Below are 14,920 nucleotides of genomic sequence, written 5' to 3'. Positions count from 1 at the left end.
AATGTTAATGATCAACCTGAAAATCACCTACTCTAGTTACAAGTAACACTTAGGATGTCCTGAACTGAAAGAAATTAGCAGAAAAAAAAGGTCTATTTTTCTCTTTTTCCAGTTTCTTCACTAGTTGACATCAGTCTGAGAATAGTCATTTTGGCCCTGATCCAGCCAAGCACTTAAGCATATGCTTAACTTTAAGCACATGGGCATTTCTAGATTTCAATGGGACTATTCACATGTTTAAAGTTAAACACATGCTTAAGTGCTTTGCTGGATCAGATCTTTTCAGTGTTTCTGCTTCATATGATCTGATTCTAGAGCCACTGGCAAAATGCCCATTGGTTTCAGTGATTCAGGATCAAAACAATAGACAGCTACTTAGTTCTCCCTTGGGACTTGGTCATGCTGAAGTCAATGGCAAAATTCCCAGAGACATCAGTGGAGCAGGACTGAGTCCTTGGGTATAAACCATCAATCAGGGACCCCATTCTTTTTTAAAGGATTTACATATGTGCAGTCAGGAAACACTAATTAAACACTAACTACCAGAAACTGGGATTTAAAAGATATTTTATTCAAGTTGCCAGCATCCTCTTAAGATTCAAAACACTTCATGGCCTTTAAAGTGGGTTCAGAGTCAGGAAAAGAGCACAGTAAAATTAGCTTTTTGGGTACAGTTCTCTGTGTATTTTGGGTCATATGTACTTAACTGACAAACAAATATTTACTGCTTTCGGTGCAGCAGGGAAGCAAGTACAGCTGTGGAAATGCAAGCTGAATGCCCCTTTGCCTCATGTATTATTGACACAATTCTCAGTAATGGTGAAGTATGGTATATGAAGTTGAGGTAATATGGTTTAATTTTCACTACCTGTCTGAACTGGCAATGCTATCAGTTAGAAAAATTCTGTTTTGTATATTGAGCAAGAGGGCTATGGAATTGACTGAGGACAAAGAAACAGGAAATATCCTGATAACATTTTTGATATGCTCCTTTTTCCAACCATAACCACTTTAACATAGCAGTAAATGGCAAAATCTTGTTCTTACAGCATAAGATTGGAGTCAGGTGATGTAGATTCTACTCCCATCTCTGCCAGTGCTTTGCTATGTGATCTTTGGTGAGTCACATTACCGCTCTGTGCTTCAGTTTTCCCAGCTGAAAAAATGGCAATAATAATACTTCCCTGTCTCACAGAGCTGTTGCGAGGTCTAATTCAGTAATTTACGTAAAAATCTTTAAGATCCTTGCATGGAAGTTTGCTATAGAAAAGCATAGAATTATGTATGTTTGGCTGTATTTTAACGAATGAATTGAGATTGTTGGAAAATGATTGCAAATCTGAAACATCCTTTAGTATATCTTTCCATTTTTATAATGTCATTGCTTTCTGTATTATCTCTGGAATGTGTACTTCATTCAAAATACTTTGCTTTTTAAATGTTTGAGATATGCCTTCCTGAACTATTTAGAGACTATTTTAACTTTTGATAATTTCTCTGCAATCCTGTTAATCAAACTGAATCTTTAATTGTATAAGAGGTAAGGAATTTGGGGTTTGATACCTTGTGCATGGAAATCAACAGGAATATTTCTGTTGACTTTAATGGGCTTTGAAACAGGCAATTGATCAGTTAAGGGAAAATTGTGACTTTGCTAGAAGTCACATGTATGGAGCACTGCATCCCAGGAGCAGACCACGAACCCAACTGAGACACAATCTGCTTCCTGCTTTCTGCCCCTGTGCTCTGTGTGTGGGTGTACACTGTGTGCCAGTCAGCATGACAGTGCTATGGCTCCACCCACTTCCTGCCCCTGACTGCTCTCTCGCGCTCGCTCTCTCTCTCTCTCACACACACGCACTTCCTGCCCCTGACTGCTCACTCACTCACACACACCTGTGAGGGAAGAGGAGTAGTGGCTCTGACAATAAGGTGGCCCTTATTAAATAATGACAGAAAGAAGATGCAATATTGTTGTAAAAATGCATGAAAAGGAGATCAGAGCTGGTCAGCTTTATAAATCTGCAGATTCTTGTGAAATGAGCTTGGAGCTCCAGTCCAGTTTCTTCAGGTGACCACCATGGCAGCTAACAAAGATGGAAATTCTTGATGGCAATAGGGCTGGTTGGAAAAATCTCAAAACATTAAAAGTTTTAATGAAAAATTGCAACAAAAGAATCCACAAAATTTCAAACTAGTCAAAAAACAGCTTTGATTTAAAAATAATATTGGCACAATCTTTTTCAGAATTATTTTCCCATTTTTTGACCAGCTGGACCATTCAGTCCTTGGCCTCTGTGCTAAGACTGCCAATGGTCCAGCAAGACTGAACTATCCTGCAATGTGTAGAAACAGTTCCCTGCAGGACAGGCTTGAAATATATTGGTGAGAGCATGAAGGAAAGCTTGCGCTGCGTCTGCCAGTCCTATACCTGCTCTCTGGATAAACACAGGACTTTGTTCTCCGTAGCTATCAATATGATGCGTTATACCAGCTTTAAATCTACACAGAAATATGAAAAACCAATGAACTGACCTTGATATTTTTAAGTTTCACCTTAACAATTTCAGAAGTGTATTTAAAAAAAAAGGAATCTGGGGCCAAATCCTGATTGCTTTACTCAGACAAATGGCCTCATTCATTTTAGTAGGACTGCTGATTTCAGTTGGTAAATGTCAGTGAGTGTGTATGCCTTGATTTCAATAGGTGAATACACCATTAAGGGGAGAATGCTTTAGCTCCCTTCCTGCAGGATTCAGTTTAAAACAAAAACAACAATCACTGGTTTACTTCTCATCCCACTTAGGGTATGTGTGCTTCTTAGTGTGGACACACATGCTAGCTCTCAAATTAGCATGCTAAAAACAGCTGTAGAGCTGTGGCGGCATAAGCCACGTCTCAAGCTAGCCACCTGAGCGCTGTCCTGCCCAACCACTTGGGTACATACTCAGGCTGCCAACCCATGCCACTGTGGCCACGCTGCTGTTTTTAGTGCACTAGCACTAGCTAGCACGTCTATCTACCTGCACTTAGACCCACATCAGTGCATGCCTCCCATGCTCTATTTGTCTCGTTTGTGCAGTGAGGGCCTGCCAGCCTCAAAGCCTACTGAGATCAATGGGAGTCTTTCCACTGATTTCAGTGGGCTCTGCATCATATCCTAGGGCCCCAGTCCAGTAAAGCATATAAGCAATTGACTTCAATTCACCTGCTTAAAGTTAAGCACATGTATACATGATTTGCTGTTTCAGGTTCTAAGTGAGGGGAATATGGAAACTTTGATTTTGTTCTTTTTTATTTATTTACAGCAATCATCAGTTACTGGAATCCCAAAAATTAAATCTAAAACGTGAAAAGGCAGGCAGATTTTAAGGGCTAACTGCAGTGACAAAGCTTATAATATACACACAAGTTTTGCAGAGGTTTTTGCATCAGTTATTTTATGGGCGAGTGTAGCACTTTAATATGAAATAGACAGGCAAAATCTGTTGTCCAGAACAGTTGGATTTCAATGAGATGTTGGAATGACATTGCAATTGTATGCAGTAATATTTATTGTCTGTGGTAAGACTGTCAAATGCAAGAAGTCTGATAATTTTCTATGGCATTTGCATTCAAGAGCCAATAACCAACCTGAATGTATTCTCTATCATCCTTTAGCCCAGAAAAAATAGTTTTGGATTTTTTTATATCTATCTCCCTATGGTATTTACATAGCACACATCACTGAGAGACAGATTTTAATACCCCTGCTCTCACTGAGTAGTACCTCAATCACAAGAGGTTCCCTTGGAAGAAATGGGATTGCTTGTGGAGTGAGGTACTACTCAGTGTGAGTAAGGGTATCAGACTCTGGCCCTGTAGTATTTAGGTGCTAAGATTCCTCTACTAAATCACAGTCTACCAGGGACAAATCATATTTAAAAAGTTAACCTGGGGTGTAATTAATCTTATTTCATAGGACAAGAAAGGGTGTCCCAAATAATTTTAGTGTATACAATAAAGCACTGTAATTTGGAATCAGTATAAATGAGGATGCAAACTGTTGCTAGGAGGCAACACCCAGACCTATTTAACCTGGTAAATTATTGTGTAAAATCTAAATGCTGTGGGCCAGACCAGGCTCTGTAATCCACTAAGTTTCTTTAGAAGTGGATGCTGTTGTGGTTTCCCTGATCACTGGTTTAAACTACCTTTAGTCTTAAAGTGAATCTCTCCAAGTTACATATGGCAGTACTCAGGGAACAAAGAAACCATCCTGAGCTTGTAAAACTGCATCTGCAAAAGCAAGCTGAGTTCTACTCATTTAGCGATGTACGTTTACTGCAACCATCACCACTGTATCTGTGCACCTAACCATTTTATTACAAGTGAACACAAGAAGATCTCTGTGCTTCTCTGTCTTTCCCGATCTGCAGGTTGTTATGAAAAGCCAGTGCATCTTTGATCTTGTTGTAAATGAGCAATTGTTACATTCTTCTCACTATCACTCAAAATAATAAATAGCCATTAGAAATGATTGGGTCTATTACCCAAGGTTTTTAGAATCCACAGCAGGGGTAACTTAATTGTTTCTCCTTAGGCACTGTCGGGAATAAATCAATGGGAACACAGCAATTCCATCTGATGAAAGATTAATGCAAGCAAGCATGCTTTGTATAAAACTGAAGTTGATTAGATTTAAGCACACAAAGACATAAGAAATAGGTTTAGAACATTCCAAATGTTTACCTAGAATTTGGAACGATATTGAGTAATTAACAGCAGGTACGCAGTGGCCAGTAGCTTACCCCCACAGGGAGAAAAGGGATCAGGAAAAATGTCTCACAAGATGGCTTCAGAGGACTGCTTTAAAGTACACTATTTTAGCTAGTTTTTTATAACTAACTTTTACAAAACACATAGGTTCGTTAGAGAGACTCCTATTAAATTATTACTTTTTAAATTTTTAATAAACTATTAACAAACATTTTAAACCATTTTAATAATAAAAATACTTGTATATTAAAGGCTCTTAAATTTAAGGTTTTTGGTTTCTTAACTTTTTTAGTTTTAGTTGTTGACTTTTTTATTTTAATTAGCAGAAACTGCCAGCTAGTTTTGACCTTGCCTCTAAAAGCTGGCTTTCAAATTAATCCTATACTATGTGGTGTTCTATTTTATTAATTCATGGTGGCTGAATGCACATAATATGGTTGTAATTAGTTTGATCACATTCTGGGGTACATATACCCCTTAAATCCAGGGCAACAATTCATACTGGCTGATATATGGGGACAGGTATCTCTCTCTTTCCCTTGCTATTGGCAGTTCCTCCTAGCTGTTGAACACACTTGCTCTCTAGAGCTCCCTCTAGAGGTTGAAAGGAACCACCACTAGTTACAAACCAATTAAAAGTAGCCACTTATAGCAACGGTAACAAATACCAAAATACTGTATTACTTACTTTACAAGGGTTCAAAGTCGTGGAAGAAGGGGATAAGAGCTATAAAGCTTTCAACCCAAAGGGTCTGTTCTTGTCCCTATTGAAGACAATGGCAAATGCCCCTATTGACATTATTGATTCAGGATCCAGCCATAGGAGAATAGGAAGGATGGGTTTATTTGATAGCTAGAGTGGAATAAAATAGAAGAGATTTCCCTGACAAAATAATTAACAAGAAACAAATGTTCCGTTCTTAGATATCCCAGCATCAATAATACATCTGTCTCAAAGGCAGCCTCATCTCCAGACCCTGCAGCAATTTTAGTTAAATATTTCATTTCTATTCTAGTATTGACTTTTGTTAAATTGCAAGAATTTAAAGAGTTGGCTGTTAATCTGAAACTTGATAACTGATAGAGAGAAGTAATCTTGCATGGCTCTGCCCAATTAAAATTCCATTAAAAACAAAACACAACAAAAGCAATACCCTTCGGAAGTAGAGGGCAACGAATTACATTTGTATATAATAGGTGTTAAGAGTTAAAAATATTGTTACTATGAATACTGTCATCTTTTGTTTGCTCTAAAATAGTTAAAACTTCTCATTTTGTTGTAAACACATTACTGCCCGCCACAAATGTAAAAAAATCAAGAGTCAAGCCCCCGAAACTCAAGAGGATGGTTTTAAAATTGTTAATAATAATTTGGGATTCTTGCAATTTGCCTTCTGCTTTTCAGTATTTAGGATTCACTGGGGACACATTTTTAAAGCTTTTCTTTGCAACTATGAAGGCTAGAAACGTGTTTTGTAATAAAAGCTGAGCTTCTCATATATTCAAGTGATTCTAGCAACTGTAGCTTCAAAAATACCATTTATCATGAGACTTCATCATAAACGACATTGTTGTTGATCATCTAGTATATTAATGGGAAAGGGAATTACATTTATTTTTCTTTTTTAACCTAACAGTGCTTTTTAACTTTTTACAAACTTTTCCCTTTTTTCCCCTTCACTATTCCTGCCTTCCTCGCCAGTCTCCCCCCTGCTCAGTTAGTGGCTGCTCTTTGGAGCTAGTGAAGTTTTCAAGCTGCGTATCCCTCAGCACTTTGGGCATAGACGAACAGGAGGAGTTGGAGGGCAGAATGGTCGAGTTTCAAAATCCACCGGAGAAATGGCGAGATAGATGAGAAGACATTTATATTTAAAGGACAGCAGCAGCCCACGCTAGAGAGAGTGCGGATCCAAAATGGGAGTTGTCCAGATGTGATCAGTGTAGAAAAGACTGGAGGTCCGGGGGTGGGGGGGAAGAGAGAGGGGAGCGCAATGATATAATGAAAAGAAAATCAATAAAAACAAGGAGCAATCACACGTCCGAGCCCTATTGCATCACCCGATGAAAGTAACAGAAGGCACAACATTATTTCCCTCCTCACCCTTCCCGAAGTATTTATGTTTGATGCGTCCCTTAAACCAATGTGTTCTCTCATCCCTGGTGTCTGAACAGAATGCAGACCAGGGAAACACTGGGGGAAAGATTGTAATTCCCTTCCGCACGCTACACAACGCCTTCCTCCCCAGGTAACCCCAGGGACTTCACTGCAACCCGGGGAGTAAGGAGCTACTCCGTACATGGATACCAGAACCTGGCCTTTGAGTGGGAAATCTGACACGTGGACAACTGCCGACTCTCTGATCCAAGTGTACAAAAGCAGGGCAGCAAAAGCATGCATTTAAGCCAGTGGTGGGCAGCCTGCGGCCCGCATGTGGCCTGTCAGAGTAATCCGCTGGCCGGGGTCGTGTAGTAAACTGCTCCGTGTAGGAATGTGCTACTGGTAGCAGTTACTGATACGTTAGATTGTAAGAAACTGCTATTGTAGTACACAGCTACCTGAGGACACTACACCGGCCGCTGGACAGTTTATTGACATTGACCGGCCGCAGGCACGGCCGCCCGCAGCTCCCAGTGGCCGCAATGCCGCGTTCCGGCCACGGGAAGCGGCTGCCAGCATGTCCCCTGCACGTATGTTATAGAGACACTGAGGGCGCATAAAGGACATCGCCAACTTTTATGTGGATCTATTTTATCGTTATCCTCTCTTGCTTGTAAATATGCTTTTAAAAGTCTGAACGTGATTCTTCCCTGACCGATTCTCTCTCTCTCTCTCCCCCCCCCCCCCCATTTGGCATGTATTGTTATTTGTTACTCCGCTCCCTTTGTCTCTGAAGGAGTTGAAATTAACACGACCCTTTTTGCGTAGCTTCACTGAACACCTTTCAATTACCGTTTCATCAGGGATAGGCACGACGTTGGGCATGGTGCTTACAAGGAAACGAGCTACTCGTGACCTGAAACCAGAGGCTCAAACATTCGTTTTTCGTGCGACCCACACAAATGGTGGTTATTGTGTTGTGTGTGTGTGGGGGGGGGGGGAAGGTAGGGGGGTCATGTACAGACTAGTGGATTATAAAAGACATGCTTATTGTCTGGACCGAAGTGTCTCTTCAATTTTTCAGATGATGCCAAGACTGTGAAGAAGGGACAGAAGCAAACTCCTTTGCTACACGAAATCTGTATGATACTCAATTTTCTTAGCTGTAAATCGAAACGTGTGCAGATTCACTGAGTAGAAGGGCAACTTAATTATTACGGCTGGTGGGAAAATTTCAATGAAAACAAATCTTCAGTGAAAAACGAAAATGAGGATTTTCATGAACATGCCCTCCCCTCGTCCCCCCCCCCCCCCCACGCCGCTTTCCATCTAGCTCAGCTAATTATTACCTTAAGGGGTGGGTCACGCAGATGACAGAAAAGGAGCTAATCCACTGTGGGTACGCGAAATGTATCACGATGAGGCTTTGCTGCAGACTTGCACCCCATTTACATGCTTGTTGTTCTTCCCCATGCCCTGGAAATAAGGCCTCTTCTCCTTCTTAAACATTTCCTGATACACCGCTGACAGGAGAATGCATTGGTCTACACGCCAGGAAGCTGCATTTATGTTTTACATGTAATTGTGCATGATTACAGGACGAACCAATATAATGCAGAGGCAAATCTCTGAGGCGATGTAAACGTAGGGCCATCTGTGTAGGTATCTATATACGTGTGCACACGCACCAATGTACTGTAATTGTATGCACCCTTCTACCCAGCATACGCGCTCCATTTGTTCTAAATCGCACAGCCCTATTATATACATATATGTATACATATATGCACAAAGAAAAGGAGTACTTGTAGCACCTTAGAGACTAACCAATTTATTTGAGCATGAGCTTTCGTGAGCTACAGCTCACTTCATCAGATGCATACCGTGGAGACTGCAGCAGACTTTATATACACACAGAGATCATGAAACAATACCTCCTCCCACCCCACTGTCCTGCTGGTAATAGCTTTTCTTTTTGCGAATACAGACTAACACGGCTGTTACTCTGAAACCGTATACATATATGATTGTTCATAGGTATTGCGCATGTGGTTTAGCATGTGCCATGCATTTATGCTGTGTGAGTGCATGACTGTATTTGCACATGACATGTGTGTGCTTTGGTGTATGCGTATGCAATGAGCGCGCCCTGTGTATGAATGGTTGTGTATGACTGAACAATTTATGCAGGCACGTGTACTTTTGTGTGTGTGTGTGTGTGTGTGTGCGCCCAATGCAAGCGTCCTCCTGGTAAAAGCGAGCCTCAGTACTTATATGTACGTGGCGTACTTAGGCACCAGCATGGTAAAGTACCGCTGAGTGATCAATGTGAAATACCTTGGTGGATTTTATTACGAGCCTCTTCTGATTGACGCCCCTCCTGCTTCTCTTCAGCCCGGAGCTCTCTGCCAATTCCGCTCCCCACCCGCCGGCTCTGCTGGCCGAGGAGCCAGACAGAGAGCAACAGGACGGATTCGAGTGAGCGAAAGTCCCAGCTCCAGTCCGGCGCGCAGCACTCGCCGCTGATCGCTCGGGCTCCGCGGGGCACACACCGCTCCCCCCACAGCCCCGGGAAAAGGCTCGGTTGGGGGCCGCGCGCGCCGGCGGGGCGGAGCAGCAGCTCAGCTACTGGGCGAAGAGAAACCAGCCCGAGTTGCAGCAAAGAGCCCCGGGATCCATCTGCTGCGCGCAGAGTCTGCTGCGAGGGATTGCTCGGGGGACGCGCTTTCCCTTTCCCCCAGCACTTGTTGCTGTTTCACCCGAGACCTAGCTCTGCGGCAGCCGTTTGAAGCCCGGACGATTTGGGCTCTGGGGTGGTAACAACCTCTCCGAATTTGCTGTCGTTCCCCACCGCCCCCGCCCCCAGCTGCATCCCTCCCCGCCGCCGATCCTGGTGCAGCGTCGCTGGGACGCCGTGTAAATATTTTTGCAGCCGTGAAACGGTTTGTAGGCTGTGATCCCGCTGAGCGCTAAGCGGCGCCCGCAGACTTTGGTGGAAGGGGGTCAAGGGCCGTTCCGGAGTGGAGCGGCGGCTGTGGCCTTTGTGTGTGTGTGTGTGTTTGGTCGCTATTGTCTTTAGCGTCGGGTCACCCGGCTGCTCGGCCGCTTCCCTCCCCTTGGCTGCGAGGAGAGACGTCGACTGCGGCCGCAGCAGCGTTTTGTAAAAAGGCGCCGCGCTCCTCCCTCCTAAAAGTTACCGGACTAATTATTGCAAAGCCCCGGGACCTGCTTTGCGACGTGGGCCGGTCTCCCCCTCCCCCCACTCTCCTGCCTCTCTCCAGGTCACCGATCAAAAGAGTAAAGAACAGCCACCAGCTCCAGCAGTCGGGAGGGTCCTATCCCGGCGGCACCTGCTAGTGCCAGGGTTTCCCTCCCCACCCCCAACTCGCGTGTGGTGCCTGCAGTGAGCAGGAGAGGATGAGATTCGCTGGCCAAAGCCGGTGCTAGACCCGAGCCAGTGAGCGGCCCGAGAGGGGACAGGACCGCAAAAGGCTCGTTCTCCGCCCGCCGCGTGCGCTCGACCCCAGCCCTCCCGGCCGACTGCCCCGCGGGCTCCCTCCAGGGATGGAGGTGCAAATCGGGCTTGGCAGCGTGTATGCGCGGCCGGCGGGCAAGACGTTCCGGGGAGCGTTCCAGAGCCTGTTCCAGAGCGTCCGCGAGGTGTTCCAGAGCCCGGGCGCCGGCCCTCCCGGAGAGGAGCCGGGCACCAGCCCCCAGCCTTCCTCCTCCGCCCAGTGCCAACCCGGTGCCCGCCTGCAGCAACAGAGCCCTCGGCAGCAGCAACCGGACTCCCCCGCGTACCTGGCTCTGGAGGAGCATCCCCAGGGCCAGTGCGCCCCGGCGGTCAAGAGGCTGCAGCCTGAGGACGGCGGCCCCGCTGTCACCCCCTCCGCGGCTCTGTCCCTGGTGGGCTCCGCTTTCCAGGGCTGTTCCGGGGACCTCAAGGACATCCTGGGCGAAGCGGGCGCCCTGCAGCTCCTGCAGCCGGAGGCCCAGGCCAGGGGCAGCCGCGGCGAGGTGGCTGCGGCCAAGGAGGACTTTCTGGGGGACAGCGCCAAGGAGCTGTGCAAAGCCGTGTCCGCCTCCATGGGTCTGGGGGTAGAGGCGCTGGAGGCGCCCGGCGAGCTCCTGCCCCGGGAGGATTGCATGTTCGCCCTGCCCGGCGGGCACTCCCGGGTCGCAGCGAGCGCCCAGCTCGGGGACTGCAAGAACCCAGCGGGGGCTGCGCTCCTGGAAGAGCCGGGCACCAGCCCGGCCTCCTTCAAAGGGCACTCGGCCGCGGGCGGCGGCCCCGGGCCAGGCGAGAACGTGCTGGCCATAGACGTGCCCCACAGCCTGTCCCTGTACAAGGGCTCCCCTGGCCTGGAGGAGCCCGCTGCTTTCCAGGGTCGCGATTACTACAACTTCCAGCTGGCGCTCGCCCCCCATGCCCGCATCAAGCTGGAGAAGCCCCTGGACTACGGGCCCGGCAACGCCTGGGCTGCCCAGTGCAGGTACGGGGGGGACATGGCCAGCCTGCCGCCCCATTGCCCTGCCTCGGCCCCAGCCTGGCACTCGTTTTTCGCAGAGGAGGGGCAGCTCTACGGCCCATGTGCAGAGGCGGCTGCTGGCCCTTTCGGCTGCGGGCGAAGCCAGGGGCCACCTGGGCAAGAAGTGAGCGACTTCCCATCCGACGTGTGGTACCCAGGAGGGATGGTGGGCAGGATGTCCTACTCTGCTGCCTCCGGTTGCATCAAGAGCGAACTCACCCCTTGGATGGAGGGCTATGCCGGGACCTTTGGGGAAATGCGGTAAGTACCCACTGGCACGTGCAGACGAAGACCCTCTGCCCTGTCAGTATCTTCCCAGAAAAGTCAATCCAGCAAAACCACTTTGTGCATCGGAAACCAGTACTAGACACCCGTGAATATAGGTTATCGTGACAGCTGCGAGCAGACTGTCCCAAAAGGCACTGCTAGGGGAATGGACAGCATGCAGGTGCATATAATATACTAGCTGCCCTGGCTACTTAAGCAAAAAATTACTTATAAAAGTTAGTGGACATTTTTCTCCCTGCATTTGTGAAGTGCTGATTCCCTCTAAAAAGCCCAGACCAAGTTCTTAGGAGAGAGGGCTACCGCTGTTCAGTCTGAGTTATGAAGTGGATTCAGATAATCGAGCATAAAGTACATGGAAGGGGTTTGCTCATTAAAAGGTGATGGTTTGCATTGAGCGCTTACTCTAGGTCATAACTCATAATCTCAGTACATAATTTGATTTGGCTGCCTACATGGAGTAATAGTTTTGTGGGTTTCTTTTTGTTTTACCCTGATTAATATTATAGCAGTGCTCCTTGTGACTCAGAGATTATGCCTGCATTGCTGTTCTAAAAATCAGGACACGGTAAGATGATATAACCATCCACACTTCTTTTATTACTTACCTTTAAATTAGTTATGTATCTGCACTAACAGGCTGGTACTCAGGTCAGTACATTTTTAGTGTAGATCCCATTGAATGTCAGATTTTAAAAAAATCTCTGAGCACTAGTCTTCTTTGTGAGTAGAACCCTAGACTGATCACAGCACTGGAAGAAATTAAACTAAGTGAATTTGCTCTTATAATAATACCTTCTTCAGATTTAAAGTCTGTGTCTTTAACGTAGTTACAGGAGCAATTACTAAGATTGCATGCGAGAGTACTCTGTATCCTCTTCAAACAAACAAAAGAAATCTGAAGGCAGTTTTAATATATTTTACAAGAAGGAATTCACTGAGAGTAGTTCCCCACGGTCCTGTCACTAGATCCCTTAAATCTAGCCCAAAGTAGGAAGTAAACCACTCTGCCTGAAGTAGGTAAAAATAACATTGAAGCCATGGGCACCTCAATGCATTGTTAGTCATGGCAAAAAATGTCCATACCTGATGCTATCAGTACAATTAGGGATATAAATCTATGGTGCCTGGAAGGCTGAGGGACTAATAATAGGCTATGCTGCATTTTTACATCTCAGTGGCCAGTTCAAATCTAACTCTGGTCACACGCTTAGTGTTTGATACGACGTGTAAAAGGACAGGTTTCAGAGTAGCAGCCGTGTTAGTCTGTATCCGCAAAAAGAAAAGGAGTACTTGTGGCACCTGAGAGACTAACACAGCAGCTATCGTGAGCACTACATATACTGAAATGTTTTAAATGAAAAATAAGGATGTGACAAAAATGGGGAAAAGCGAGGGAATGTTAAAGTGAGTCTGACTTGCACAGATAGTGCCAATGGGGTGAGAGTTAAGTGCAGAGTATTCTTTGGGACTGTGGTGCAGACCCCACCGAAGTCAGTGGAAAGTAATCGGAGCTGAATGAGGGCATTAAATTATTACTTGTCATAACTTTTGTCAGTTGATGGCATGACTTTGAAGTCATGGGGCCCAGTCCTGCTGACTTCTTACTCAACGTGTGTTGTCCTTGCTCACAATATAACCACAGATGGCACGTGAATAAAGAATAGTCGCATGAAGGTATACAGCATTGGGCCAGGGTTTTTTTAAACGTAATTACTTCAGATAATATTTCTCAGAACCATATAGTACATGTAATTATTTAAATTGCGTCTGACCGTGAATGATACTGACGGGACTTATATGCCACTTTGTGTTCGGTTTTAATTTAACTGTGTTTAAGTAAAGAGGAATGAGGCTTCTGTGTGGCGCTGCTAATATTGTACAGTTCAATCCTGCCAAAGTTATTTGTCATCTAGATGAGATTCTCTATTACCGTTAACAACCTACTGCCTATTGATTGTAGTGTGCAGTTGCCTTTAATTTACTTCTAGATAGGAACAGATAACAGATGAATGGACAATCATTGTTGTGACAGAGGCTGTGATTTATACATCAGTTTCTTAGACAATAGCCCGAGTGATGGCAGAGAGTCACAGGAGCTACAGCGGTTTTGTATCAAAGTTCTTTCCCTCAGTTCCCTCCAGTGAGCAAGTCCCTCTGTAATGATCACACTTGGCACTTTTACAGCACTTTACATTTCCAAAGCAAGGTTCGATCATTAGCTAACGAGGCTCACAACTTGCCTGGTATTGCACAGAGTGTGTAGGATGGATTGCACAGGGAGCCTCTTCCCTCACCCTGAGGTCAAGGCAAGATATTCTCTTGGCACTCTCTTTGATGCTAGGTGAGGGACTCAGCTAATGTGCCCACTTGTGTTCTGCAGCCCCAAGGAGAAGTAGTCATCCATTCTGAGGACATGGGTAGAGCCCCAGATCCTCCTACATTCACGCTGTGGTCAACAGCAGATGCTGAGGTGGGCTGAGTCTTCCTAAAGGAGTAGTAATAGGTGTTTTGGAATGCTTTGCTGTCAGCCCTCTTCCCCTGAGCTATCCTACCTTGTGCCATCAAGCTGGATCTTCATCCATTCACTTCACTGTTACTGGTCTCCTTCTCTCTTCTTGTCCCCAGTTCTCTTTTGAATTTGTGTCTTCATTTTTACATTTTGAATCTTTTTTTATTCTGCTCCTTTTTTGCATACATGATGTTAAAACATCAGCACATTTCCCCCTTTGCTTCTTAGCAGGTTATAGTTTTATTTTTGTTATATCATGTCTGTGTCATGCTTTTCAATTTATTTTATTTTTGATACCAAAATAGATTATTTCAGCTCTAAACCATCTGGGAGGGCTCGGATGGCTTAAGAGATGGCTGATGGGACGCAGGGTCTTTCTCCTGTGTATCACTGTGTCATTGTTTTGAATCTAGCACACTGAATGGCACCTTCTGATGGCTGCTCAGTCACTTCTGTGAAGTGTGTTGGTTCCTGTGATGCTGGGATGCCCACCTATAAAAACCACCATCACCATTTGCCCCCCTTGTTGGCTATCTCTGGGGACAGGGCAAGGGGTGGGTGGTTAATAGAGGTGAACTATTGTGCTTATTCTGAAGGGTTGGTCCCTCTAGCTTGAGATTAATGCTGCCTGTGCTGTATCACTTACCATAAACAAGAGTATTTCAGTTTGCTGGACTCACAGTAGTACATTAAATTCACTGAAACATTAAAAAGGCAAAACAAAAAGTATTAATCCAT

The 14,920-nt window shown here is 45.3% G+C and overlaps 2 protein-coding genes across 2 annotated transcripts in view; one reads left to right on the top strand and one right to left on the bottom strand.

Annotated features, from left to right (window-relative positions):
- Positions 1-9,271, bottom strand: part of EDA2R (ectodysplasin A2 receptor) — a 168,186-nt gene extending 158,915 nt beyond the window's left edge. Inside the window, exon 1 of the mRNA XM_075132467.1 lies at positions 9,194-9,271. The gene's annotated coding sequence lies outside the window, so the exon portion shown is untranslated. The remainder of the gene's footprint in view (positions 1-9,193) is intronic.
- A 399-nt stretch (positions 9,272-9,670) lies between these two features.
- The window catches only part of AR (androgen receptor), a 116,338-nt gene continuing 111,088 nt past the window's right edge, over positions 9,671-14,920 (top strand). The window contains exon 1 of the mRNA XM_048864864.2: positions 9,671-11,646. Coding sequence (XP_048720821.1) covers positions 10,421-11,646 — 1,226 coding nt within the window. The 5' untranslated portion in view covers positions 9,671-10,420. The remainder of the gene's footprint in view (positions 11,647-14,920) is intronic.

Source organism: Caretta caretta, chromosome 9 (genome assembly GCF_965140235.1).
Source record: "Caretta caretta isolate rCarCar2 chromosome 9, rCarCar1.hap1, whole genome shotgun sequence".
Lineage (NCBI taxonomy): Eukaryota > Metazoa > Chordata > Testudines > Cheloniidae > Caretta > Caretta caretta.
The sequence above is the reverse complement of the archived record's forward strand: the minus strand, read 5'-3'. Positions and strand labels throughout refer to the sequence as shown.